Source organism: Peromyscus eremicus, chromosome 4 (genome assembly GCF_949786415.1).
Source record: "Peromyscus eremicus chromosome 4, PerEre_H2_v1, whole genome shotgun sequence".
Taxonomy (NCBI): domain Eukaryota; kingdom Metazoa; phylum Chordata; class Mammalia; order Rodentia; family Cricetidae; genus Peromyscus; species Peromyscus eremicus.
The window spans coordinates 54,887,155-54,911,279 of NC_081419.1; the positions used below are offsets into that span (position 1 = coordinate 54,887,155).

At 44.8% G+C, this 24,125-nt stretch overlaps 2 protein-coding genes across 9 annotated transcripts in view; one reads left to right on the forward strand and one right to left on the reverse strand.

Moving 5' to 3' along the window:
- On the reverse strand, nt 1–13,288 carry Fkbp7 (FKBP prolyl isomerase 7). Of its 7 annotated transcripts, none has more exons than XM_059260764.1 (5): nt 13,233–13,288; nt 8,943–9,094; nt 7,102–7,217; nt 5,024–5,157; nt 1–311 (listed from the first exon to the last, which is right to left on the reverse strand). In XM_059260764.1, the coding sequence occupies exons 3-5, from the start codon at nt 7,136–7,138 to the stop codon at nt 150–152; spliced, it is 333 nt and encodes a 110-aa protein (XP_059116747.1). In that variant the 5' UTR covers nt 7,139–7,217; nt 8,943–9,094; nt 13,233–13,288; the 3' UTR covers nt 1–149. The 7 variants fall into 7 exon arrangements, 6 of the variants coding, with proteins under 6 accessions (XP_059116747.1, XP_059116749.1, XP_059116744.1 ...); XM_059260766.1 differs by lacking the exon at nt 13,233–13,288 and adding an exon at nt 10,021–10,365 and having other exon boundaries at nt 7,102–7,212; nt 8,940–9,094; XR_009378813.1 differs by lacking the exons at nt 7,102–7,217; nt 13,233–13,288 and adding exons at nt 1,028–1,199; nt 10,021–10,370 and having other exon boundaries at nt 132–311.
- The window catches only part of Plekha3 (pleckstrin homology domain containing A3), an 18,494-nt gene continuing 7,121 nt past the window's right edge, over nt 12,753–24,125 (forward strand). The window contains exons 1-5 of one of the 2 annotated variants that reach the window (XM_059260759.1): nt 12,753–12,882; nt 17,364–17,480; nt 18,981–19,136; nt 22,424–22,560; nt 23,022–23,186. In XM_059260759.1, coding sequence (XP_059116742.1) covers nt 12,843–12,882; nt 17,364–17,480; nt 18,981–19,136; nt 22,424–22,560; nt 23,022–23,186 — 615 coding nt within the window. In that variant the 5' untranslated portion in view covers nt 12,753–12,842. Of the gene's footprint in view, nt 12,883–13,371; nt 13,557–17,363; nt 17,481–18,980; nt 19,137–22,423; nt 22,561–23,021; nt 23,187–24,125 lie in introns of those variants that run through there. The other variant, XM_059260760.1, reaches the window with a different exon arrangement.

The following is a 24,125-nucleotide window of genomic DNA, read 5'->3' on the forward strand; positions in this document are numbered from 1 at the left end:
TTCACATTATTACACCAAAATTATGTTTATTAAAGGAAACAAATTATCTTCTCATAAGGGAAAACAGGCAACTAGAACTTGGAGAAAGTGATTTTTTTTTTTAAATCAAAGTACAGTAAGTTACTAACAAATAAAGAGGTAAAATAAATTTATAGCTCATCATGTTGGTGCACATTATATTCCTTGGGAGAAATGAAGCCGTCTCTATTGTGGTCATTTTTCTTAAAGATATCTTCCAAAACTGCATTCTGATATGACTTGTCACGGGGCTTTGCATCCTTTTCAAAGTCCTTCTGTAAGTAAAGCTCTATCTAGAGGGACAGAACAAAATGTCGTTAATAAAAACCCATCACAAATGTCTGGCAACTCTGAGAAATGATTACAGTAATGAATAAGCATATTAAGTGATATAAACATTTTCAATCATTTATCTAATTGCTTACGGGGTGGCACTCAAGGACCTTTATAGCTGGAGTTTTCCTGACTGGCCCACAGTCAGGGCAAATCTCTTTCACCTGCCAGTCCCACAGCCTCTCAGACCCGACCAAGTAAACACAGAGACTTATGTTGCTTTCAAACTGTATGGCCGTGGCAGGCTTCTTGCTAACTGTTCTTATAGCTTAAATTAATCCATTTCCTTTAATCTATACCTTGCCACATGGCTCGTGGCTTACCGGCATCTTCACAAGCTGTTTCTCATCGTGGCGGCTGGCAGTGTCTCTCTGACTCAGTCTTCCACTTCCCAGCTTTATTCTCCTCTTTGCCCCGCCTATACTTCCTGCCTAGCCAACGGCCAATCAGTGTTTTATTGATTAATTAACAACACATTTGCCATACATCCCACAGCAGACCATGGTGGACGTGTGGAGGTCAGAGGACAACTTATGGAAATTGTTTCTTTCTTCTCACCATGTGGGATCCTGGGGACTGAACTTGGGTCATCAGGCATGAAGCAAGAGCTATATTCACCTAGAAATCTTGCCAGCCCATAAACTTTTAAAAAAAGTATATCAAGGTTTGGGAATACCTTTGAAACAGTGTCTCTCATAGGCCTGGCTGGCCTGGAACTCACTATGTAGACCAGGCTGACCTTGAACTCACAGACATCTGCTTGCCTTTGCCTCCCAAGTGTTGGTATTAAAGACATACGCCACCATGCCCAGTCCAGGAATTTTTGTTTTTAATTTCTGAAGTGATTTCTGAAGAGAAATGGGTATTCAAATTAGCTTTCCCTAGGGTGATAAATTAGCGGTACTAGCCACACTGAATTTTCCTGAAACTAGATACTTTCTAATAATCCACTGTTCATATTAGGAAGGGCAAACACAGTCTTAAGGAGTCCTATTATTTAATGAAATCTCATTAGCGATTCTGTCCCTGGAACCAATGGATTTATTCTGCCATCAAGTCAACCAAGGACTTCAGATGTTCTGTTCTACTGCCTGTTTATGTTTGCAGCAGAGAAAATTTCTCTATGCAAACACACAATAAAGCACTGTCCTATCAGCCGCATGCAATTTCTGGGTACTAGAAATGTGGCTACAGTCAACTGAGACATGCTCCTGTAAATGTAAGTCACACAAGAGATTTGGGAGATAATAACTAAAAAGTACACCTCACTGATAATGTTGATATAGGTTTCATGTAGAAATGCTGCTATTTATACTGAGCTAAGCTAAGTAAAAAAAATGTCATGTTTATTTTTCATCATTTCCTTGTCTTGAGATGAGACCATCTCTCACTGTGCTGCTCAGGCTGATCTCAACTTATAGGCTCAATCCATTCTTCTGCTTCAACTTCCTCAGAAGCTGGGACTATGGGTATGCATCAGCATGGCCAGCTTTGTTTTACTTCTTAAAATGTGCACACAACATAACTGAAAGTTATCTACGTGACTTGGCTGGTTTTTCTATTGGAAAATGCTGATTTATGCTAAAGAAATCACGGTACACTGAGCTAGAGATAATCTTCTGCCAGCTGGGGCATCTTAAAGGTAAGGGACATTTTGAAAGGGGAAGTTGAACACTGAACAGTTTTGGGTAATACAGATCCCATGCTTAACCCAATCTACTTGACTTTAGAATGATCAGTGGACCTTAAAGCAGGTTTGTGAACATGACTTTGATCCAATATGAAGGGAGAGACATTTTTTTCCCCTCTCTGCTGAAACTTAGCAATCCTATCGAAGTATAAAGCATTTTAAACAGCCTCAAACATTCTGCATTTTCTAAACCAAAATTATCTTTTCATAACTAATAAAGCTGATGTTCAATATCTACTCTTTTTTTATACAGTGTAGTAAAGGCACAAAGAGGTGGTGGGCAAGAACATTAATTTAAAAAAAATTTTTATTTTATTATTTAATGTATTTGTGCTTACAGCACCCAGAGAGACCAGAAGAGGGCATCAGATCCCCTGGAATTAGAGAGACAGGGGGTTGTAAGCTGCCTCACATGGGAGCAGACGCTGAGAGGCGACTCTGGTCCTCTCTAAGAGCAGGGAGTACTCTAATTGCTGAGCCACCTCTCCAGCCCCATGACTTTAATTTGTGCTAGTAATGGGCTCTACACTACTTTCATTCTGTAATTTAATACTGTACCCCACTCCCACCTTATTGAAACTGAAGAAACAATCTCTTAAATCTTTCTGATCATAAGCAAGGAAGTTTCTGTTAGCTCATGTTTCAAATCTGGGCCTCCACGTGGATTGGTTGCATGGTCTTCAACCGAAATTTAACCTTTCTGAACACTAGGAATATTATCTCTAAAAGGAGAGAATTATCTATACAGGCTGCTCCTAGGGTGCCACGTGAATCCCTTTGCTGCTGCTATTTATTCCAAAGAAGGTGTGATGAGGAGTCAAGAGAGGTAACACTGGAAACAGTTAGTTCCCCTTTAAGGGCCCCTTTAAGGCCTGGTGCGCTGGCTAGTTTTTGTCGTCTGGAAAGAGGGAACCTGCCTCCATCAGACTGGCCTGTAGCTAGTCTGTGGGTTATTTTCTTGATTAATGATTGATGTGGGAGGACCCAGCTCTCCGTGGGCAGTGCCACCCTGGGGCAGGCTGAGCAAGCCATTGGGAACAAGCCAGTAAGCAGTGTTCCCCTTTGATCTCTGCTTCTGTTCCTGCCTTCAGGTTCCTGCCCTGGCTTCCTTCCCTCAGTGGACTATGACCCAGGCTATGTAAGCTACTACATAAGGTCTTCCTCCCCAGGTTGCTTTTGGCTGTGGTCTGAGAAAGCAACCGAGACACCTGGCAGATATGCCTCTCTCCCTGCTGGCTAACTGGGAGCCTCAAGGAAGTGCTTACTGTTTATGAGGCTCCTGGAGGAGGAAATAGAGTAGGGTGGGGAGAGGGCTGGAGGTGGAGACAAAGAAGAACGGAGACTGGAGATGTAGCTTAGGGGCCCACTGCTAGCCTAGCATTGCCTCCTTCTAGGTCCAAACCCCAGTCACAAAGAAGAAAGAAAACAGGAAAAGAAAGGAAGACTTATTAGCTAGGGCTGGTGGCTTATTCCTGTAATTCTAGCCCTTGGGAGAGGCAGGAAGACTTCCACAAGTTCAAGACCAGCCTGTACTACATCATGAGTTCCAGGACAGCTTGGGACTAGAGTGAGACCTTATTTCAACCCTAAAAGTCCCTGAAACAAAAAAAGGACTATTGGGAATCAAGGGCCCACCTGCCTCATTACCTACTTAGGTGGTGGTGTACATTTCTAACTGTCTCTAAACAGAGGAGGGAGACAGCTAAGTTCGGTGCAGACTGTGTGACTGGATGAGGCACTGTGGACCTCCCTGAAACACTCAGATGGTAGTTCCCTGAAAGGTAGGGAGTGCCCGAGGCACGGAGCACAGAGGCAGACAGCCTGGGCTCAATCCTGGTTTTGTTATTGCAGCTGTGTTACTCAACCTGCCTGACTATCATCTCCCCATCTCCAGGAGATGACAGAGGTGTCTGTCATGGAAACTGTCCTGAAGATCAGATAAATTCACATACTAATGTGCTTAGAGTGGTATCGGGGACTAAGAAAGTGAGAAGAACGTGTATCATTACACATTTTTATTAGTTCATCGATAAGAGATGGACTTTTACCTCATGCTTGCCAACTTCTTAGCCCACTCAGTTCAAATTCTTGCTAGCTCTTTTCATAATCTCATCTACGTACGTCACAGTCCAGAGGTTAGAACTACTTGTGACAAGTTCACACAGTGCTGTTGGAAAGAGGTTTGTCCCTCTAGTGCAGATGCCAGAAGAGCCATGGGGAGCTGCTGTGGATGATTGATTGATAAATAAAACGCTGATTGGCCAGTAGCCAGGCAGGAAGTATAGGCGGGACAAAGAGAGAGAAGTGTGGGAAGTGGAAGGCTGAGGCAGAGAGATGCTGCCAGCCGCCGCCATGACAAGTGAGATGTAAGGTACCAGTAAGCCATGAGCCACGTGGCAACTTATAGACTAATAGATATGGGTTAATTTGAGATATCGGAACTAGATAACAAGCCTGAGCCATTAGGCCAAACAGTTTAAGTGAGCTGCGGGACTGCTGGAGTGGGAGCTGGAGAGAAACTCTCCAGCTACAGGGAGTTTGGGATTTTTCTTATTTGATTGATTGAACTGCCAGTACTGGTAACTGAACCCAGGGCCTCCTGGATGTTTGGGCAAGAACTCTACACTAAGCCATATGCCCAGACCCTTCTGCACTCTTTGAGAAAGAATATTAGTAAGTTCCCCAGGATGGCCTTGGACTGTCTGTAGCCCAGGCTATCTTTTAAGGTATTATTTTCTTATATCAGGCTTGGGAGTAACTATAGGCCTGCATCATGAATCTTACACTAGCATTTTAATAACCTTCCTATATACAGAGAAAAAGGAAAGGATATGTTTTTCTCAGAGTTTAGAATTTCCAGCCAACAGCTCTACTAAAGCAACCAGAGCCAACACTAGTGAAAACTGGGAAGTATCTTCGACACAAATGCCTTTGAGTTATAATGAAAAAAAAATCAAACTGCAGACACGAAGTTGGAATTACCTCGGCTTTGGAGAGTTGCCGGTCATTGTCCGTGTCTATTTGCTTAAATGTTTCAATGCTCCGTGGTCCTTTGGTCACAGCATAAAGTTCAATCTCAAACATCAGTGTTGCGTTGGGTGGAATCTTGCCTTCCGCTGAGGGTTTAAATGTGAACAGTTTGACTTACATGAAAGTAGCTTTTCAGATATTCACGCAGTGATCACATTAGCGTCAGGGTTATAGTGTTTAGAAGAACTGCTTACAAAACATTAAGCTTTTCAGCATCAAAAAATTCAGGGTTTATCAATGTATTTTTCCTTCTTTTTATAAAAACATATTGGGTTCGAGGCCAGCCTGGTCTACAGAGTTGAGTTCCAAGACAGGCTCCAAAGCTACACAGAGAAACCCTGTCTCAAAAAACCATAAAAACAAAACAAAACAAAAACCCCAAAAAACATTTTGGGAACTTTTATTTTCCCCTTTGTATTTTAAACCAGGTCAGTTCAAAGACCCTTCTGGACCAGTTTCCTGGTTAAGTTAAAATAACCAAAGACTTTATTACTATATCTTGATCATCATATAGCAGAGCTATGTGGTAGAGAGAAGAGATGCAGGAGTAGAAAAATTCCAGAGGTGGGCTGGCAAGAGGACTCAGTGTCGCTTGCTGTCAAACCTGATGACCTGGGTTCAATACTTGGGACCCACGTGGTGCAAGAAGACAGCTGACTCCCACAAATTGTCCTCTGACCTCCACAGACCTGCTGAGGCACATGCTTTGTCCTACATAAATAAATAAATGTAATTAAGAAGAAAGAGAGACAAGTGATGGTAGCGCATGCCTTTAATTCCAGCTCTCAGGAGGCAGAGACAGGGGGATCTGTGTTCAGTTCAAGGTCAGCCTACAGAGCAAGTTCCAGGACAGCCAAGGTTATACAGAAAAACCCTGTCTCAAACAAACAAACGAAACCCACCCCCCAAAAAAATAAGAGATTCCAGAGTATAATCTCCGAGAAAATGATTTTATAAAGTAATCTAGGAACGTAAGTAAAACATAAATATCAATCTGTTTTTAAAATTCTTTATAGATATTGAAAAGTTAAATGCAGTAACAAAAATCCAGAAGCAATTTTACACAGAGTATCATAACAATTTTAAGTATAAAACTGAATAGTTTTAATAAAGTTCATCTGTTCACTGATGCACCTAGTGAATTTGGTAAGATGGGGCTATTTCAGGTGGACATTTCAGAGGGTTGACAAGAGGCAGTGAGTAGCTGAGAATGTTTCCAGGGCCTCAGAGGTCATGTGATCTGGGACATGCACACGAGTATTTGCTAAACGAATGGTAGTCTTTGAAAGTAGCTAAGTTTGTTCAAAGAAATAGCAATTTCTTTAATGGTCAAGTAGATAATTCTTTTTTTTTTTTTTTTTTTTTTTGGTTTTTCGAGACAGGGTTTCTCTGTGTAGCTTTGCGCCTTTCCTGGAACTCACTCGGTAGCCCAGGCTGGCCTCGAACTCACAGAGATCCGCCTGGCTCTGCCTCCCAAGTGCTGGGATTAAAGGCGTGCGCCACCACCGCCCGGCTCTAGATAATTCTTGCTGAAATACTTATAAAACCCCAAGAGGAAAAGACAGAAGTTACAGCCCAAAGCAGTGCACTGCAATTTCCAAAGCCAGACACAGAAAAATCTACCCACCCACGTCGGCCTGTTGGCAAAGACCCAGTGTTCTACAAAATACCTGGCTTCGAAGGGCAGAAAAATAACATCCAACAATAATTAAGAGAGACTCAAAAACAAAAACTCCCTTTGCTGTTCTGCGGCTGCTGCTGCTGGAAGCAGGGCCTGAAAGGCAAGTGAGCTGACCTACACCACTGAGCTCCTCGAAGCCCAAACTGAGACTTCCCAAGAAAAAGTACCACAGATGCATGGAAAGTCCCCAAACAATTCTATAATAAATACAGAAAATGTGGCTAATTAGTTTTTTCTACAAAAAAGATTAAAGCCAAAAAAAGAGATAGATGTGCATTGCAATAGAATTATTTATATTTTTAGAGGTAGAATGAAGAGGTAGGAGTTAATGTAAAGAATATATACATACCACATAGACGGTTAATTAAAGCACTAGAGAGCCACATGCACTTCAAGACATGCAGGGATGTTCTGTGACATGAGCCAAGGACATTTTGCCAGAAGAAAAACTTCTTCAAGCATCACCTAAAATGAAGTTATAACTAATGTTATGTTTTAATAAACACTTAAAGCTCATCGAGAAGACCTGTAAAGATCAAGCCAGTCAACATGCTAGCATTCCTGCCCTTACCCCTAACCCAGGAGCTATTGACAGCTGAGGGCTTCTAGGGAGGGAGGGTCAGTTCTTAGGCTCTGGTCCCTGGTAGGTTGACCACACTCCAGTGGATGTCCCCACACTCATGACTATGAACAACACAAATTTGACCCAGTAGGAGACGTGTGTGTGTGTGTGTGTGTGTGTGTGTGTGTGTGTGTGTGAGAGAGAGAGAGAGAGAGAGAGAGAGAGAGAGAGAGACAAGAGACAGAGACAGAGAGACACAGACAGACAGAGACACAGAGAGAATGACAAAGTTGGGAGTAGAGAGGTGAAGCATGGATATGAGAGGAATTAGGGGGAAAGTGTGTACGGGGGTGGGTATGATTAAAATACATTGTGTGCATATATGAAACTCTCAAAGAAAAGAATTAAGAATATATTTTAAAAAAGCTTACATAATAATCAAGTGATGGTGGCGCATACCTTTAATTCCAGCACTCAAGAGGCAGAAGCAGGAGGATCTCTGAGTTCAAGGCCAGCCTGATCTACAGACTGAGTGCTAGGACAGCCAGGGCTACACAAAGAAACCCAGTCTTAAAAAACCAAAAACTAAAGGCTTACATAATCAAGAAGATTTTGCTAAATTTCCCACATCTTGGAATCTAAGCTACTGTAATACAGGTAAGGCCATAAATAACTATAGTACAATGTACTTATTTTTTTAGGCCTCACTTTTCTTATAAGTAAAATAAAGGTGATAATGAGGTTGTCTAAATGTTTATTGGAGACTCCTTAAAGTCAATAAGAATGCCTATTTCCCCGCAGAAAGGGTGTAGTATGTTGATAGTTTGGGCAGCTGGGTAGTCATTCTTAGCTAAGCATAAACTAGTCTTGGTATAGGATAAAGTAGTCATTTGTTGTAGGATAATGGACCCAGGACTGGTACCCATTGAAGATGGATGTGTGTGCTCAGAGGGTAAGCAGAATGTTGAGACAACTCAGAAACTGGGGGAAGAGACAGAAGGGTAAAGTTGACCTACGTCATTTTGCCTAGAAGTAACCAACTTATGACATTTTGAAGACAGTATTGTATTTAAATTATCTTCAATTTTATCTCTCAGGCTCCTATACAAAAAATCACCCACATGCATACACACGTGTGTGTGTGTGCACACACACACACAGAGTATATACAAATCATGATGCCATGGTAATCTATCTTTTTTTCTTTTGTAGTGCAGTGCTGGGATCAAAGTCAGGGCTTTTTCTATGCTATGCAAGCCACCTACCACTGACTGTCACACACCCAGTCCCAGGAACTATTCTGATGGGAGCAAATGATTGTGGAGAGCAGTGAACATGAAGCTGTAGCTATCTGGAACCATTTCTTTTAGAATGCCAGGTCTGACAAGCTCAAAGCACCAGCTTCCCTCAATCTCACTTGGGACAGTGGCCTTCTCTTGCTGAAAAGCAGAGCAAGGGGGATTACCTCTTTAAGACGCAGCCAACAGCTTCAAGGATGACGCATCTCTATGAGACATGGTTAATTTGAAAATCGCCCCTTAGGAAACTGATTGCTAATTATGTATTAGATATTTCAAATCAGTGGACTTGGCAGGGGTTAAACAAGGCGAGCAGGCAAAGGTTCTTACCATAGCCTTCTTTTCCATACGCAAATGAAGGAGGTATGATCACCTTTCTCTTCTCTCCAGGGCACATGTCCATCATAGCAATGTCCAGTCCCTTTATGACATGCCCAACACCAAGAACAAACCATTTGGGGTGGCCTTCATTCTGTGTCCGGCTATAAGAAACCATACTTAGTACTTAAATAAGCTCATGTCATGAAGGAGACTTTTAAATATAACTAGGCATTTGGTTATTATTTAAAATTGGAATCTCTTTTCCCACGTTAGCATTCTTTCAGAACTCTGTGAAGTGTTTGTCTCAAACTTGCCCACAAACTGGCAGAAAGTATCATTAGCGGTCACTCCATTTTCTGTTCTATTGCCGTCCTTACAAAAACTACCCAACAGTTAACTTTTTAAAATGGGTCTCCAGCCTCTAACCAGCTGCACGGCTTGAACCAAACGCATTTAACTTCTCTGGGTTTGTTCCCAAAACCGAAGGGGCAGGCTGAGGTTGAAATTTCATTTTAAGGACAACTGAAAGTAGCATCCCGCCAAATTTCTCTTCTAAACAGCAGGAATAGTGTTCTTCCAAGTTGGAAAGAATCGCTTTCTCCAGGCCTATCCCTGGAGGGTAGACAGCCCAGCTAAAGAAAGGGCATTCAATCAGACCAGAGTAGGGATGGGAGAGCCAGAAGAATGAAATCACCAGGGGTTCTGGTGACCCACTGAAGACCGGAACAAAACGCGGTAGCCTCTAATACGTTCTGTTTGGAAAGAGAATTCAGCTCTGGGTAAACAAAGTGTGAGTATATTTTCAAGCAGCCTCTAGATTTATTTGTAGGGGTCCCAAGGACAGTGATGGCGGTCAGTAGTACGCATGGTGTAGTGGATCTGCAGTCCATTTACTGAGCTAACATTTTCAACAGTGAAAACATTCAGTTTTTTTTAGGGACTGTCTTCTAATCGAACTTGGCATAATGGCTTAATTTACTGTTTAAAACAAAATAAAAAACCTTAAATCAACTGGCTTCTGGCCGGTGTGTGTGGGGGCAAGATCCGGTGTACCGACTGAACTGGAACTGCACGGAGCATCTCCTACCTGCAGTAGAATTTGGAACCATCTTTAGCCAAGTAGCCGTCGTAATGGGCATTTAGCAAGTCTCCTTTCCTGCTTGTTTTGGAGCAGTTTTCTGGACGATGCAAAACTTCTATTTTCACTTCCTCCGTGCTTCCGTCTTCCGTTTGTCCCTGACCCTTGGAACAGCCCCACAGGCTGAGGAAAACCGCTAGTCTGAATAGGAAAAGCATGGTTCGCAAAGCAGAAGCCCCAGGCCTCGGGTAAGCCCTACCGCGCATCGGTCGGCAGGCTGGTGGGTCTCCGGGAAGGACCGAATTCGGACGCGTGGCAGGCATTGTCCTACGTCACAGAGGTCCGGGGCGGGTCTACGCGAGGCCCCGCCCCCTCCCGCAGCCGGTCGCCCGCTGCCCGCCTGGACAGTGTCTTGGGCTTAGAAGAGAATCATCGCCCGCCCCGCCGCTTCTCCCCGCTAAGCCTTCATTTACCACAGGTGTCTTCCACCTTCATAGTCCGGCCCGCGTCTCCTGAAATAAGACTGGCATCATGGTGGTCATTTCCAGGCATTTGGGAGATACTGCAAAATTCTGTGGCTACCGCTTGGTGTCCTGATCTTGCCTCCCCATCCCTGCTTCCACCGACTGATGGTTGGGCCTAATGGCTTGGGTTTAAATTTTTAGATGATAAGTTGAACCATTTGGTCATAGAAAAAAAAATTACATAGTTGTAGGTCCTAAAACTGAGTATTTTTAAAAATATTAAAAAGATGGGCCAAGAAATTGATACAAAATGCAGACAGTCCACGGTGGGATGTTCTAGTCGCAATGTGGCTATTATTTCTAGACGCAGGAGGCTTCTCAGGCTCCGGTGGGTTTGGCAGGCACAGTGGTGGCAGGCGTTCTTGGGAGAAAGTGACAAATAGGGTCGCTGCTGTTCTTTGGATACTTTTGGGGAAGGCCTTGAAGGGCTTCTGGGGGTCGCAGTCATGCATAAAAGGACTCCAGGGTCATTTTATGCGTCTGTCGCACGCCTCAGAACACAGTGGAGGGTCTCCAACAGCCCCTGCCTGGCATGGCAGAAGCTAGCTTGTGTGTCTGTCCCCCATCTCTTACGGGGCCGCCCTTGACCTGAAGGCTTCCAACAAAGCAAGAAAAGCTTTTTTTTTTTTTTTTTTTTTTTTTTTTTCCTATGAGAATTCGGTCACATCAGACAGGAAATTGACTATTGAGCGTTTTGTTCCAATCTCACGGCTAATATGCTGGAGATTGGCCGAGTCTACTGATACATCCCTTTCTCCTTTTAGTATGAAAACCTTACAAACAGCACAAAAGTTGGATCTTACAATACCCGCTAGGCTTAGACTATCATTAATGAACTATATGCGTTTTTGTTGGATATCCATCTACCCATCAGTTCGTCAAGGGAATATCTAGATTATCCCATTCAATCAGCCTTCTCTGAGGGGGAAGTCAGGCATTTCCCTACCTCAATACTCAGCCTGCTTTATCTGATTGTTTGGAATTTGCAAAACTTTCTAAATCTGAAAATCACTCTCAAGTGGGTAAAGGTGTTGTTCTCTTCCAAGTGAGACTTTTTTAATTAAAAATTGTCAAATTAAAAATAAATCTAAGGGCAAGCCTTTACTTAAAAACAAAACAAAAATGCAAAGCTTGGTTCCATCTTAACCTTTCTTTTCTTTCCTTTTTTTTTTGTGACAGGGTTTCACTTTGTTATCTTTGGCTGGCCTCGAATTCACTGTGTAGACCAGGCTGGCCTGGAACTCATAGAGATCTTACTGCTTCTACTTCCTGAATGCTGGTATTAAAGTCGTACATCTTGACATACAGCATGAAAAACATTCAGAGAAAATTTGTGTGTGTGGGGGGGGGGGGCGTGGGGGGTGCGTGCAACATGGCCCACGTGAAGAGATCAAAGGACAATTTACAGAAGAGGGTTCTCTCCTATCACTATGTGGGTCCCCAGAATGGTACTTCAGGTCATCAAGCTTCCAAAGGCAAGCCCTTTACCTGGAAGCTTGCAGCCCTCACCAACCCTAGTTCCATGTTTGGTATGAAGACCTCGTTGAAGGACCTCACCAGCCTGCGTATGACTTCTGTATCCCTCTTTCCCTTCCTTATTAGAAAGGGTCTCACGCTGTAGCCCAGGCTGGCCTTTTGTCATTTTCTCTACAGTGCTGGGATGACAGGCCCTTGCCACTGCTGCCAGCTTTTCCTAACTTCTTACTTTCCCTGGGTATGATCGCTGGAAGCGAAGTGGGGTGGGGGGGAATGAGCAGCTCTTGATTTTATTAAAAACAGATCAGAAAGAGGCGAGGCTAGGCCGCCGCCCAGGGCCGGATGACCCGGGAGTTTGTGCGCGGAGGGTCCGGATGCCGGAGAGCCGGGGAGCGGGGGACCGCCGAGCCGCCCCACGAGGGCGCGCGGCGCAGCCTCGGGCACGCGGCCGTCCCGGAGCCCCGCCGCCGGGGAGGGGTTTCGCGGGCCGAGCCGGCCCCTTTCATCCAGGAAGTGAAAGCGACGTCGGGGTCAATGAAAACAAACCGGGAGCCCGGGGGGAAGGAAGGCGGCGGGCGCGCAGGAGGGCAGCGCCGGGGCTCGTGGAGCGGCGGCGGAGCGGGCGGGCGGCGGGCGCTGGGGTCGCCCCGGGGGTCGCCGCGCCCTTCCCGCTGGGGATGTCCGCGCCTCGCGGCCGCCGAGCAGCACGCGGCGCCCGCCGGCCGGGCCTCTGAGGGCCCCCGGGTCGGGGCGGAGGGCTGCGGGCCCGCGCCTCCGCAGCAGCGCGGCCGGCGCCGGGCCAGGAGGATGCGCGGCGCCGGGCTCTGAAGCATGGAGGGGGTTCTGTACAAGTGGACCAACTATCTCACAGGTACCGGGTGGGCGGCGCGGGGCTCTGGGCCACCTGGTCCTCGCTCACCTCCTCTCGAGCCTCGGGACTCAGTTGCGCTCCCGATCCTCCCCACTCTCTGCCCCTTGTTGGGGCTCATTCCCGGCCGCTTCGACGGGGAGTTCGAGACTGCTCACCATCCCGAGGATGGGACACGCACCAGACATCTGCATGGCATCCCTTGTGCCCCAGGAACAGTCCCCCTTCACCCTAAGTGTGTCGTTACAGTCTCTGCTTTCGCATTTTGTTAATTGGTGTGTGTGTGTGTGTGTGTGTGTATCAAATCATTTAATTTTAAGTTATGTTTTCTATATTCCTTTACATTTTCTTACCACTGGTTTGAAAGTCCACTTGTTGAGGTTGTCTGAGCTCATCAGGTGTGGTTTAGGAATTCGGGTAATTGTGAGACGTAGTGGAGGAAAGCGCATTTCAACACCATGGGAATGCGGGTCATTGTGAGGAATAATTGGAAAGGCCACACAGAAGGAGCAGGCAAGTTTCACTGGTGAGGTAGTTAGAAGAAAATCCGTTTGTAGAGAGAGGAATGTGATCAACCGCTGGAAACTGCCCCTGCCTGTGATATTGGAAGTCTAGCCTTTTCTTAAAAACACCTTAAACCCAGATCCTGTGATCTCTGCTATAACCAATATTTAAAGGCAAGTGTGGTATTCTTTCAGGATCCCTGTTGGCCAAGGCCTGGGTGGTTAGCTATTTTGCCCCAGAGATACCTTCCAACTTCTGAATCTCATGATCTCACCAGACTAGAGTAGGACTGGCATCGGTAAGGGAAGTTTGGACAGTACTCAGATTCTTAGTCCCGAGGAACAGTCAGTCAGTCTTTGACTTGCTGCCCACTTATTCTGCGCCAGATACTGAGCCCGGTAGTCATTCTGTGATGCACTCAACTCGTGTCCACCTATCTTGTGGGAATCTGCAGGTTAAACCCTGTAAGTGCTAAATGCTTAGGCGTATCTGGCTAGAGCGGCTTAATATTTGTAATACGCTGATGGTTTCTGCTCAAACGGAAAAGCCAAATAACCATGTAATAGACACGTTTTTTTTTACTGGAACCAGTAAGACAGTAGGCAGATAGTTTTTCTAAGAGTTTTCATTTGGGCAGTTGTGAGCACAGATTGCTGGTTGAGGCATGTTAGCATAGAGTCCCACAGCCTCTCTGAGCTTGGAGGTGCAAATACTTTTAGGCACTCTGTCTTTGGAGGTAGTGCCAGAGGAGTCTTTTCTGCTTGGCCCAAAGCAGTTACTGCCACGAGTCCTAATTGAAGGGGAAATTTCACTTGGGATGAAATGTGTTCTTGTGGGAGGTGTCCTCATCTCTCGGCCTGGTTGCCAGCACATGCCAGGGTTTTAGTTTTTAGGGTGCATTTTAGCTTAACTTCTAGTAAGCATTGTAGAGTTGGCTGAAGTGAAGTCTTTGGTTTGGAATAATTCCGTTTAAAAAATGTAAAGTTGGCTCTGCAGTGTGTTTGTTTATTTTAGTATCTTCCGGGTCGGAAGGATGAGCAGCTGTTCACCCTGGCTGGTCTTAAGGACTTCAGTGTAATGACAGTGTTAGTTCTGACTTTTCTTGGCCAGCATGTGTTTCCGTAACATTTAGTAGTTTGAGAAAACTGCTTGTTAAAGTAGAAATTGAAACAGGAAATAACCTACCAATCCTTTTTACTGTACTATGAAAGTGTGAACCAGTTAGGGAAAGTTAGATTAAGTATTTCTTCGAAGAGGTGGGTAGAGATAATTAACAGGCTTGATTAGGTGAATACACTCAACCACCTGACTTTCTCAGTTCCTACAAATTCTAAATGAATCGTTTTGCTCGCAGTTTGCTTCGAGGAGCTGTTGCATCATAATAATGCAATAATGCACAGTAATGCCTTTCAAAAACCAAAACTTACGTTACTGGCCTAGGTGAACCCTGCATTTCCACCACCTCCTCTTTATAATTTGCCACAGTGAATTAGTACTTGGAAAAATAATATAGTCATTAATTCATTCTTTTAGTCATTGTAGACATACACTAAAAAATTATTTTCATTGTATTTCCTTGCATAGGCTCGGCCAGTGCTGTCCCCACAGCCTTTTTTATTTTTCCGTTATTTTCCGTTTTTCTAGATTTTCCTGCGTGAGTACTGTACTTAAATTACTTCCACCCCACCCTTCTCTTCCCTGTTTATTTATATTATTTATGTTTATGTGTGTGTCTGTGAGTGAATGCATGGGTGCACCTCAAGCTGGAGTCACAGGTGGTTGTGAGCCGCCTGATGTGGGTGCTGGGCACTGAACTTGGATCTTCCAGAAGAGCAGTGTGAGCTCTCAACGGCCTAGCCATCGCTGTAGCCTTGAGAAATGCATCTGTTTTTTAAAAAGCACCTGTTGTATGTTAGGGTATCTTTGTGCAGTAAGGAACAAGATAATGTCCTAATACCAAAAGAGTCTTCCTTCTCTGGCAGCCCTCCCTAGGGCGTGCAGTGTTTACACAAATGTGTTTTCCTGGGGCCTGAAGTTTGCTTGGTTTATCTTTCTGCACAGGTGGGTGTAACATCCCTCGTCTTGCTAAGCAAGGTATAGAAGGTAAAATTTAACCTGTTTGTGCCAACTCGGTGTCTTCCTGCTGTGATAAAATTCACGGATAAAAGCGACTTAAGAAAGAGGGGTCTATTTGGCTCGCAGTTCAAGGTTATAATTCACTCTTTTTTTTTTTTTTTTTTTGGTTTTTCGAGACAAGGTTTCTCTGTGTAGCTTTGTGCCTTTCCTGGAACTCACTCGGTAGCCCAGGCTGGCCTCGAACTCACAGAGATCCGCCTGGCTCTGCCTCCCGAGTGCTGGGATTAAAGGCGTGCGCCACCACCGCCCGGCTTATAATTCACTCTTACTGGGAGGTCACAGAAGCAAAGGCAGCGACTTAGGTCGTGTCCTAAGTCGGAAGAGAACGAGTCCATGCTAGTGCGCAGCTCTGTCTGCATTTTGTACCATCCATTATCCCCTGACCGAGAATAATCCTGCACACAATTAAGAAGGGTCTACATACTTCAGTTAATGTAATCAAGATAGCCCGCTTCAGGCCCACCTGGAAGTTTTTGTCAACTTGGTAACAGTAACCATAACACAGGATTGTTATTTCAAAAGTATTGGTGAACCCTAAGTTTTATGTCTTGTGTCAGTTTATAAGAAGGAGGTGTTCCGTCTTGGTACTGTCTAATCCTGCAAAATGTGGACTGATGGATTGGTCAGCAGCCTCTGGTCGCCGTGTGTTCTAATGGTGGCCTGTTTCCTTTCGACTGCGGACACTGTCTTGTGACTTAATAGTGATGGAAAGAGTAAGGACAGTCCCACTGCTTCCAGCATGGTCACCAGGTTGTCGGTTGATGACCTGCCGTCTACTAGTACCGTGCTTGATAAGATTCCAGGGAACACAAGTTTGGCTGTCGAGAGGCATGGAGAGGATAGCCATCACTCCTGGTTACAGACTTTGCCTTGGAACCGAGTCTGATGGGTGTATGCGTTAACTGCTGAGGAAATGTCAGTGAGCTGAGTGAGGGAAGTTCGCAGTGTTTCTGCCTTAGCATCAGAGAAGGGAAGGGAGGGGGGGGGATCTGCTCTTTCTACAGGCTATCACCTCTGCGTAAGAAATGGGAATTTCTTTCGCTTTCCTGCTGTTCAAGGGCATTTGCTTAAAGCCGGTGTCTTCTGTCAGGGGAGGAAGGCCACGTTGCATACTCGAGCCTTGGTCCACTTGTTCAGGCCACTTGTTTTGAAGAAAGAATTCTGGAGACTTATTGGGATGAAAATATTTACTCTGGGTTAGCCGTCAAGAATGGTAACAGAACTGAGGCAAAACCTCTGTTTTCTGTAGTTTTTTTTTCCATTACGAGATGAGCAGCTTTAATCTGAAATGCTCCCAAACCCAGAGATTTGTAAGTCCTGGAGGGACACTCAGAAGTGGAGCGTGCCACACCTGACTTGGTTCCATAGGGCACAGCCAGAAACAAAACTATTATATAAAATTACTTGTAGGTGAGGTGGCATGAATTTCATGTTTAGATTGGGTCCCATTCTTCTTATTTCTCATTATGCATTTGCAAATCCAAAATCCAGCATCTGAAACACTACTAGTTCCAAACATTTTGGAAAAGAAATGATATTTCTCCATTATAATCTGTTCTCCTACATGAAAAGGGGCAGTTATGCCGTGCTTGGGTGGAGCTGTGGTCGGGGCTACATCTTTTGGGATGTTAAAGACAAGGTTGTGAGTTAGAACAAAAAATAGCCCTTTCTTATCTAGCCAAAGATCGCAGGACATTTTGGGCAAGTGTTGGCCATTAAAAATTTCATTGTGTGACTGTTTCTGAGAGTCTGGAATTAATGTGGCATGGCTGAAATCAGTTTTTTTTTTTTTTTTATGAGGTAAAAGTAAGTTATTAACCTGTTTGGATTTCTGGCCTCCACAGGTTGGCAGCCTCGATGGTTTGTTCTAGATAATGGAATCCTGTCCTACTATGACTCACAGGATGATGTCTGCAAAGGGAGTAAAGGAAGTATAAAGATGGCAGTTTGTGAGATTAAAGGTGAGGAGCCACGGGGTTCTAGAGTCTGCGTCAAATGAGGGAAATACGTGTGTGCTGACCATCTTCCTGTTTTTAAATCCTCTTTTTAAGGCATCGAGGATAGCGTTTAACATTATTAACAGTATTGATATTCCCCCCTCTGTAAATGTTTCCTGCATTGAAGCTTCTCATGCTTTTTCCTGTTAGACTTGATAGATCATGTCTTGTAGCGTCTAGATACTTTCTGTTTCACCCTCTTGGAAAGATTTCGGAAAGGTCGAAGCTGAGCTCTGTAGATGAAGCAGGCCATCTCTGTGGGGTCTTGATAAAGTGCAGAGTAGAAGTTAAAAGCTTGGCGATTTGCTGACTGCAGCTGAGCGTTTGTGGGTAACACAGATGGTTTCCTTTTCTTCCTAAAGGGGAATAATAGAGTAGTAGGTCCTGGTCTGATTTTCCTGGAGACATGAAAACACACATACCATGTGTGGTTGAGGTGTGGGCATGAAGGTGGGTAGAACGAAATCAGATAAAATGATAATGAGGAGATTTCAGTTCTTAAGGGGAGCTGAAAGGCACACAGCACCGGAGGAATTAATGTTTAGTCCCCTCCAGGCCTTTTTCATGTCCCGTCACAGCTTGAGTTCTTCAGTCCTGCATGAGGGCTTGCTCAAAGCCACCAAATACCCAGAGGCATCCTGTTGTCCTGTCTATTTGCTTATTTGAGATTAATGCAATGAGCTACATTTTCCAGGGCTAGAGTCTACTTTGGCATGATTTTATGGTAATTCTAAGTAAGATAAGCCAAGGAGGGAAGAAAGGTTTCTCCTTCCTTCCTTCCTTCCTTCCTTCCTTCCTTCCTTCCTTCTTTCCTTCCTTCCTTCCTTCCTTCCTTCCTTCCTTCTTCCCTCCCTCCCTCCCTCCCTCCCTCCCTCCCTCCCTCCCTCCATCCCTCTGTGTGTAGCCTAGGCTGGCCTGGAGAGCTTAGGAGAAAGTTTGAGATAGCCTAGTTTTTGTAGTGAGTTCCAGGCCAGCCTCAGCTACATAGTAAGACCTTGTCACAGGCAGACAGATTAATAAGCAAGTAAATGCCAAATAAATGAAAATTAAAGATCTGCTATAATCCACCTCCCTGTATTGAACTTGGTATTTAATTTCTCTGAGGAATGCTTTGTATTTGGGTTTAGTGATCTCGTTGGTGTGGCCCCCATCTACCCCTTCTCCCGGAAGTGATATTTTGGAAACATCATTTTTTAACTGTCTTTGCTCAGATGGCAGTGTTGAAATTCTAGTGTGAATAAGTGAATCGTCTGTTTTACTGTCATATGCTGGCATTGCTTTGGTACCATGGCCACCTTGGGTGTTAGGGAGATGGTTTCCACGGTGCCTCTGGGGCTTCTCAGAGAGTGGCCCTGATTGTGTTGGGTGTCCTGGTTTAAGTCTGTGCAGCCTCTAATACTACGTGGTGTGACCCCTCCAAATGCTTTGAGTCTGTAACTGTATTCCTTCTTTGTGTCATCGCAGTCCACCCAGCGGACAACACAAGAATGGAATTGATCATTCCAGGAGAGCAGCATTTCTATATGAAGGCAGTAAATGCCGCCGAGAGACAGAGGTGGCTGGTCGCCCTGGGGAGCTCCAAAGCATGTCTGACTGATACTAGGACTGCGAAAGAAAAAGGTGATTTTTACAGGTTTCCTGTACTAACGGCTTTCTAGGCATAAATGAGCCTGTCCACTCTCCGTAAGTAACCAGAAGGAAGTTAGTAATTTAGAAGACTTACATCAGTAGATCACCGTAGTAAGAACTCTGTAAACAACTTGAAGGTCTAAGTTTAGGAGAATTAGTCAGTAAACGAGTGCTTCAGTCAGCTGATACATTCTGAGGCCAGTAAAGTGTTTGCAAGGAAGTCCAGTGGTGTGGGAAACTGTGGTTAAGTGGCCATTGATAAAGCAGGAGGACAAGGACCTGAATTCAGCGCCCAGCGCTCATGTAAAGAGCCAGTTATGATGGCATATGCTTATAATCCCAGCCTGGATGAGCCAGAGACCAGAGGATCCCTGGGGCTCACTGGACAGCCAGCCTAGCTTACTTTTGGAGCTCCAGGTCAGTGAGAGACCCCATCTTAAAAAGGGGGACACTCTTCCAGAGGCTGACTCTTGAGCTTGTGCGTTTGTATACATGTATGCATATAAAGAATTTTTAAAAGTTAAAAACAACATTAAGTTAGTTTAGTGAAAATACTGAATTGTAGGTGATAGAAAATGCAGGAATTTATAATGTTATTCAGCTACATTAAAGAAATTATTGATAAACTGTGGCTAAAATTAGGCTAAGAAGTAGCCAAAAGATAGGCTCAATCCAAATTTCTAGAGATACCTGAATAAATAAACAGATGTGGTGCCTGTACAGTGGAATATTATTCATCCTTAAGAGGGAAGGGAATTCTGGCACATGATACAACATGATAACTTTAATGACATGTCTGAGTGAAATAAGCCTGTCTCAAAAAGAGAAGCATTGATTGCACTCATTTCACATAATAAGGGTCATGAGATTTCTATAGACAGAAAGGAGAATGGACCCAAGTGGTGATGCACACTTCAGTTAGGATTCTGAGGCAGGAGGATTTTGAGTTTGAAGCTAGTTGTGGCTACATAATGAGACTGTCTAAATAGGTAAATAAAGTAGAAAGAAAAAAAGAAAGTAAAGTAGAAAAAAAAAGAAAGTAAAATATTGGTGTTAGTGCCTACGTGGAGGAGGCACAGGTTAGTGTTTAGTGGGTACAGAGTTTCTGTTGGGAAAAATAAAAATATCTAGGTGGACAATGGTCATGGTTGCACAGCATTTGAATGTTCTTAATATCACTGAACTGTACACTTAAAAGGATAAACTAGTGCTGTGTATAATACACACACACCCACACCCACACACACCCACCCACACCCACACCCACCCACCCACACACACACACACACACACACACACATTTTTAATGGAGTGGGCTGGAGAGGTGGGCTCAGTGAATGAAGTGCTTGAGAGCTGGAGTGTGGACTCCAGAATCCACATAAAAAGAATCTTACCTACTGATGGGTGTGGCTGCCTGCTGTGTGGATGTAGGAGACTGCAGAGGCAAGCCAGCTAGCTCGACTGGCTGAGTGGGATGCTCCAGGCTGAGTGAAGAGACCCTGCTTCCGTTAGTAAAGTAAAAGAGCAATCAAGGAGAGGCGCCTGATGTCAGCCTCTGGCCTTGACATCTGTGCACCCGTGTGTGCATGCTATCACACACGTGTGCAGCACCCCCTGTACCCCCCCAAGAAGAGGAGTGCATATAAATTTGCACAAGAATTGGTTTAGGTCAGTGCAGAGTGCTGCTCTGCTGTGTTTTCTGCCAGGAAGCAGCGCCCCTGGCCTGGCTCAGCCTCTTCTGAAAGACCAGCATCTGCTATGTGGCCGCTGGTTTCCCTTCCTCCGCAGCTTTTACGTCTACTTTAGAAGATAATGGCCGGCGAACAGCTGAGACGCTGGCTGGATATGTAGTTTGTCCAGAGTCACTAAGGAGAAGAAAGTGAGCGCTGCATTAAAAATTCCAAGAACAGTTAAATGTGAAAATGGAACCCAAAGGAAGAGAACTAATAGATGTTTCCGTGGAGTAGCTTTTCTTACCTAAAAGCCAGCAACTTCTATATGCTAAAACATACAGTGAAGAAAACTAGGGGGAGCTGATAGGTAGAGAAGCATTTGTGTTATGTAGGTAGATGAAATACTGTCTTTAATATACTAAAACTTTAACATTGCCAGGCAGTGGTGGTGCACGCCTTTAATCCCAGCACTCAGGAGGCAGAGGCTGGTGGATCTCTGTGAGTTCAAGGCCATCCTGGGCTACAGAGTGAGTTCCAGGAAAGGCGAAAAGCTACACAGAGAAACCCTGTCTTAGCAAAAAAACAAAAAACAAAAAAACAAAAAAGCTTTAACATTATCAATCTATATATTAAAAGTAAAATTAATATTAGAGCTAGAGAAAAATGTGTATAAGAAAAACAAAAGTAGAAATGCAGGTTTCACAGGGGAGAAAATTAGTAATGGAGTGGAAATGATGTGTATTAAAACGCCCAGTGACCAGGCTAGTGGGGTGTCTCAGTGGTTAGAGATGCCCATGCACAAGCCTGGTGACCTGAGTGCAGTCCCTGGGTCTCACAAGGTGGCGGGAGAAGCAGCAGCTCCTGAGAGAAGTCTTCTGCCCTCTCCACGTGTGTCCTGACATGTGCTTGTGTGTGTCACACAGACACACACAGACACACACACACGCACACACGCACACACGCACGCACATTCTCTCTCTCTCCCCTCCCCATCCCTAAACAACGTAAAATTAAGTAAATAAATAACAATCATGACTTATCTATAGAAATCAGCCTGTATAAACTTCATAGCAGTCGTGTGACTATCAGTTGTCTCTCCTGAATTATGTAAAGAGGAAGAAGTATTTCTTAGGGCCTTATGATTCCGTTTCAAAGATTTCTCATCTCGAGCTGTAACACAATTTGTGTTTGTTGTCTGTGTGCATATGTGCGTGCGTGCGTGCGTGTTGTGTGTGCGCACATGGACATGTGAAGGCCAGAGGCTTATCTTGGAAGTGCTCCTTGGCTGTTCTCCACCCTGTTTTTCTAACAGGATCTTCAGCTGAACCTGGAGCTCAAGGATAGGGGTACACTAGCTGGCCAGTGAGCCCCAAGGGTCCTGCAGCCTTCACCTTCCCAGTGCTAGGGCTACAGACCACCCCTGGGCCCAACGTGTGTATGCGGGTTGTAAAGATCCACCTTCGGTCCTCAGGTTTATGCATCAAACGTGTTGTCGACTGAGCCTTTTCCTTAGCTTCTGTTGTCTGCTTTTAAAACGGTTGTTTTATTGTAATACCAAGGAATATGAAAATGATGTAATTGGATATTTGTATGTGTTTCTTTTAGAAATAAGTGAGACCAGTGAATCTCTGAAAACCAAAATGTCTGAACTTCGCCTCTACTGTGACCTCCTAATGCAGCAGGTTCATACAATCCAGGAATTTGTTCACCACGACGAGAGTCATTCATCTCCCAGTGTAGAGGTACCGCAAAGGGGTCCCATTTGCTTGGGATCAGACTGCACCCTCTACCGCCCTGGGGGTGTCCTTCGCCACTCCATAGGATGATGGAAAGGTCATCACAGAGTTCCTTCGGTGCAGTTGTTCAGAGCTTCCTGCTGTGGCCTCCACAGGGCTCTCTGAAATCCGTCTCTGTGCTAGAGGCAAGCATCCAAGCGGCTGGAGTCTCCAGGGAGTTAGGGCTTGTCTCTGCAGCCACTCGGTAGTTTGGAGATAAGGCTTAGGAAGAAGTGTTCTGGCCTTTGCTCTCTGGGCCAGTTGCATGCCTACAGTAGATAACTTCTGCAGTAGATAACTTCTGGTTTCTCTTTTTCTTTTAGTGATAAGGTCTTAGCTTCAATTTAGTTTTTTCACTTGATGCTCAGGATGTGCCTGATTTCATGGTTGAGTATGAGTCTGCTCAGTCTTCATTTGTGATTTTCCAGAACATGAATGAAGCCTCTTCCTTGCTTAGTGCCACCTGTAATACATTCATCACAACCCTGGAGGAATGTGTGAAGATAGCAAATGCCAAGTTTAAACCTGAGATGTTTCAACTGCCTCATCCGGATCCCTTGGTTTCTCCGGTGTCGCCTTCTCCTGTTCAGATGGTTGGAACCTCTTGTTTTTCTTCTAGGAGTATAAATATATTTACACTAAATTAAAATGAATTGTTTTGTGGTGTGAGTGTATGGTTTGTGTGTGTTTGTGTGTTGTGTGTGTGTTGTGTGTGTGCATGTGCTTGTGCATGTAGATTGGAGTTCATTGTCAGGGGTGTTCTGTTGCTCTCTTTCTATCTTATGTTTTGAGACAGAGTCTCTCACTGAACCTGGAGCTCATCAGTAGTCTAGACGGGTGAGCTCTGGGCATCAATTTCCTTCCCTGTATGTGGTTACAGATGCACACCACCATGTCTGTCTCCTTCCCTGTGTGAGGTTGCAGATGCACACCACCATGCCTGTCTCCTTCCCTGTGTGAGGTTGCAGATGCGCACCCCCATGCCTGTCTCCTTCCCTGTGTGAGGTTGCACATGCGCACCCCCATGCCTGTCTCCTTCCCTGTGTGAGGTTGCACATGCGCACCCCCATGCCTGTCTCCTTCCCTGTGTGTGGTTGCAGATGCGCACCCCCATGCCTGTCTCCTTCCCTGTGTTAGGTTGCAGATGCACACCCCCATGCCTGTCTCCTTCCTTGTGTGAAGTTGCAGAATGCTGATGATCTGAACTCAAATCTTTAGGGGCAGGCACTTTACCGACAAGCCACAGTCTCAACCTCTGTTCTTTTTCTTTTCTTTGTAAGAGTGGAAATGGGAAGTGGGAAGGGTGTAGTCCACAGATTGAATTGCTTTTGTCTGCTCTGGTAATGGGCCCTCTCAGCTGCGGAGCTCAGCACATGTAGTAATGCCTTGGTCTTTCCACTTTGAAGGGCCTGAGAATGGCCTGCCTTGCCTGTGTGTCCAGAAGGTGTTATATATAGTCTGTGTTGCAGGAGAGGCACACCTGTGTGCTTGATAAAAGCTTTGTAATAGAGTGATGTTTGACTCCGGAGGGG

Coding starts and splice junctions, on each gene's coding strand:
- Fkbp7 (XM_059260766.1), bottom strand. CDS start 10,334: ATGCCTGCCACGCGTCCGAATTCGGTCCTTCCCGGAGACCCACCAGCC. Junction 9,095..10,020: donor GGTTCCAAATTCTACTGCAG/GTAGGAGATGCT, acceptor GGTTTCTTATAG/CCGGACACAGAATGAAGGCC. Junction 312..5,023: donor GGCAACTCTCCAAAGCCGAG/GTAATTCCAACT, acceptor CTGTCCCTCTAG/ATAGAGCTTTACTTACAGAA.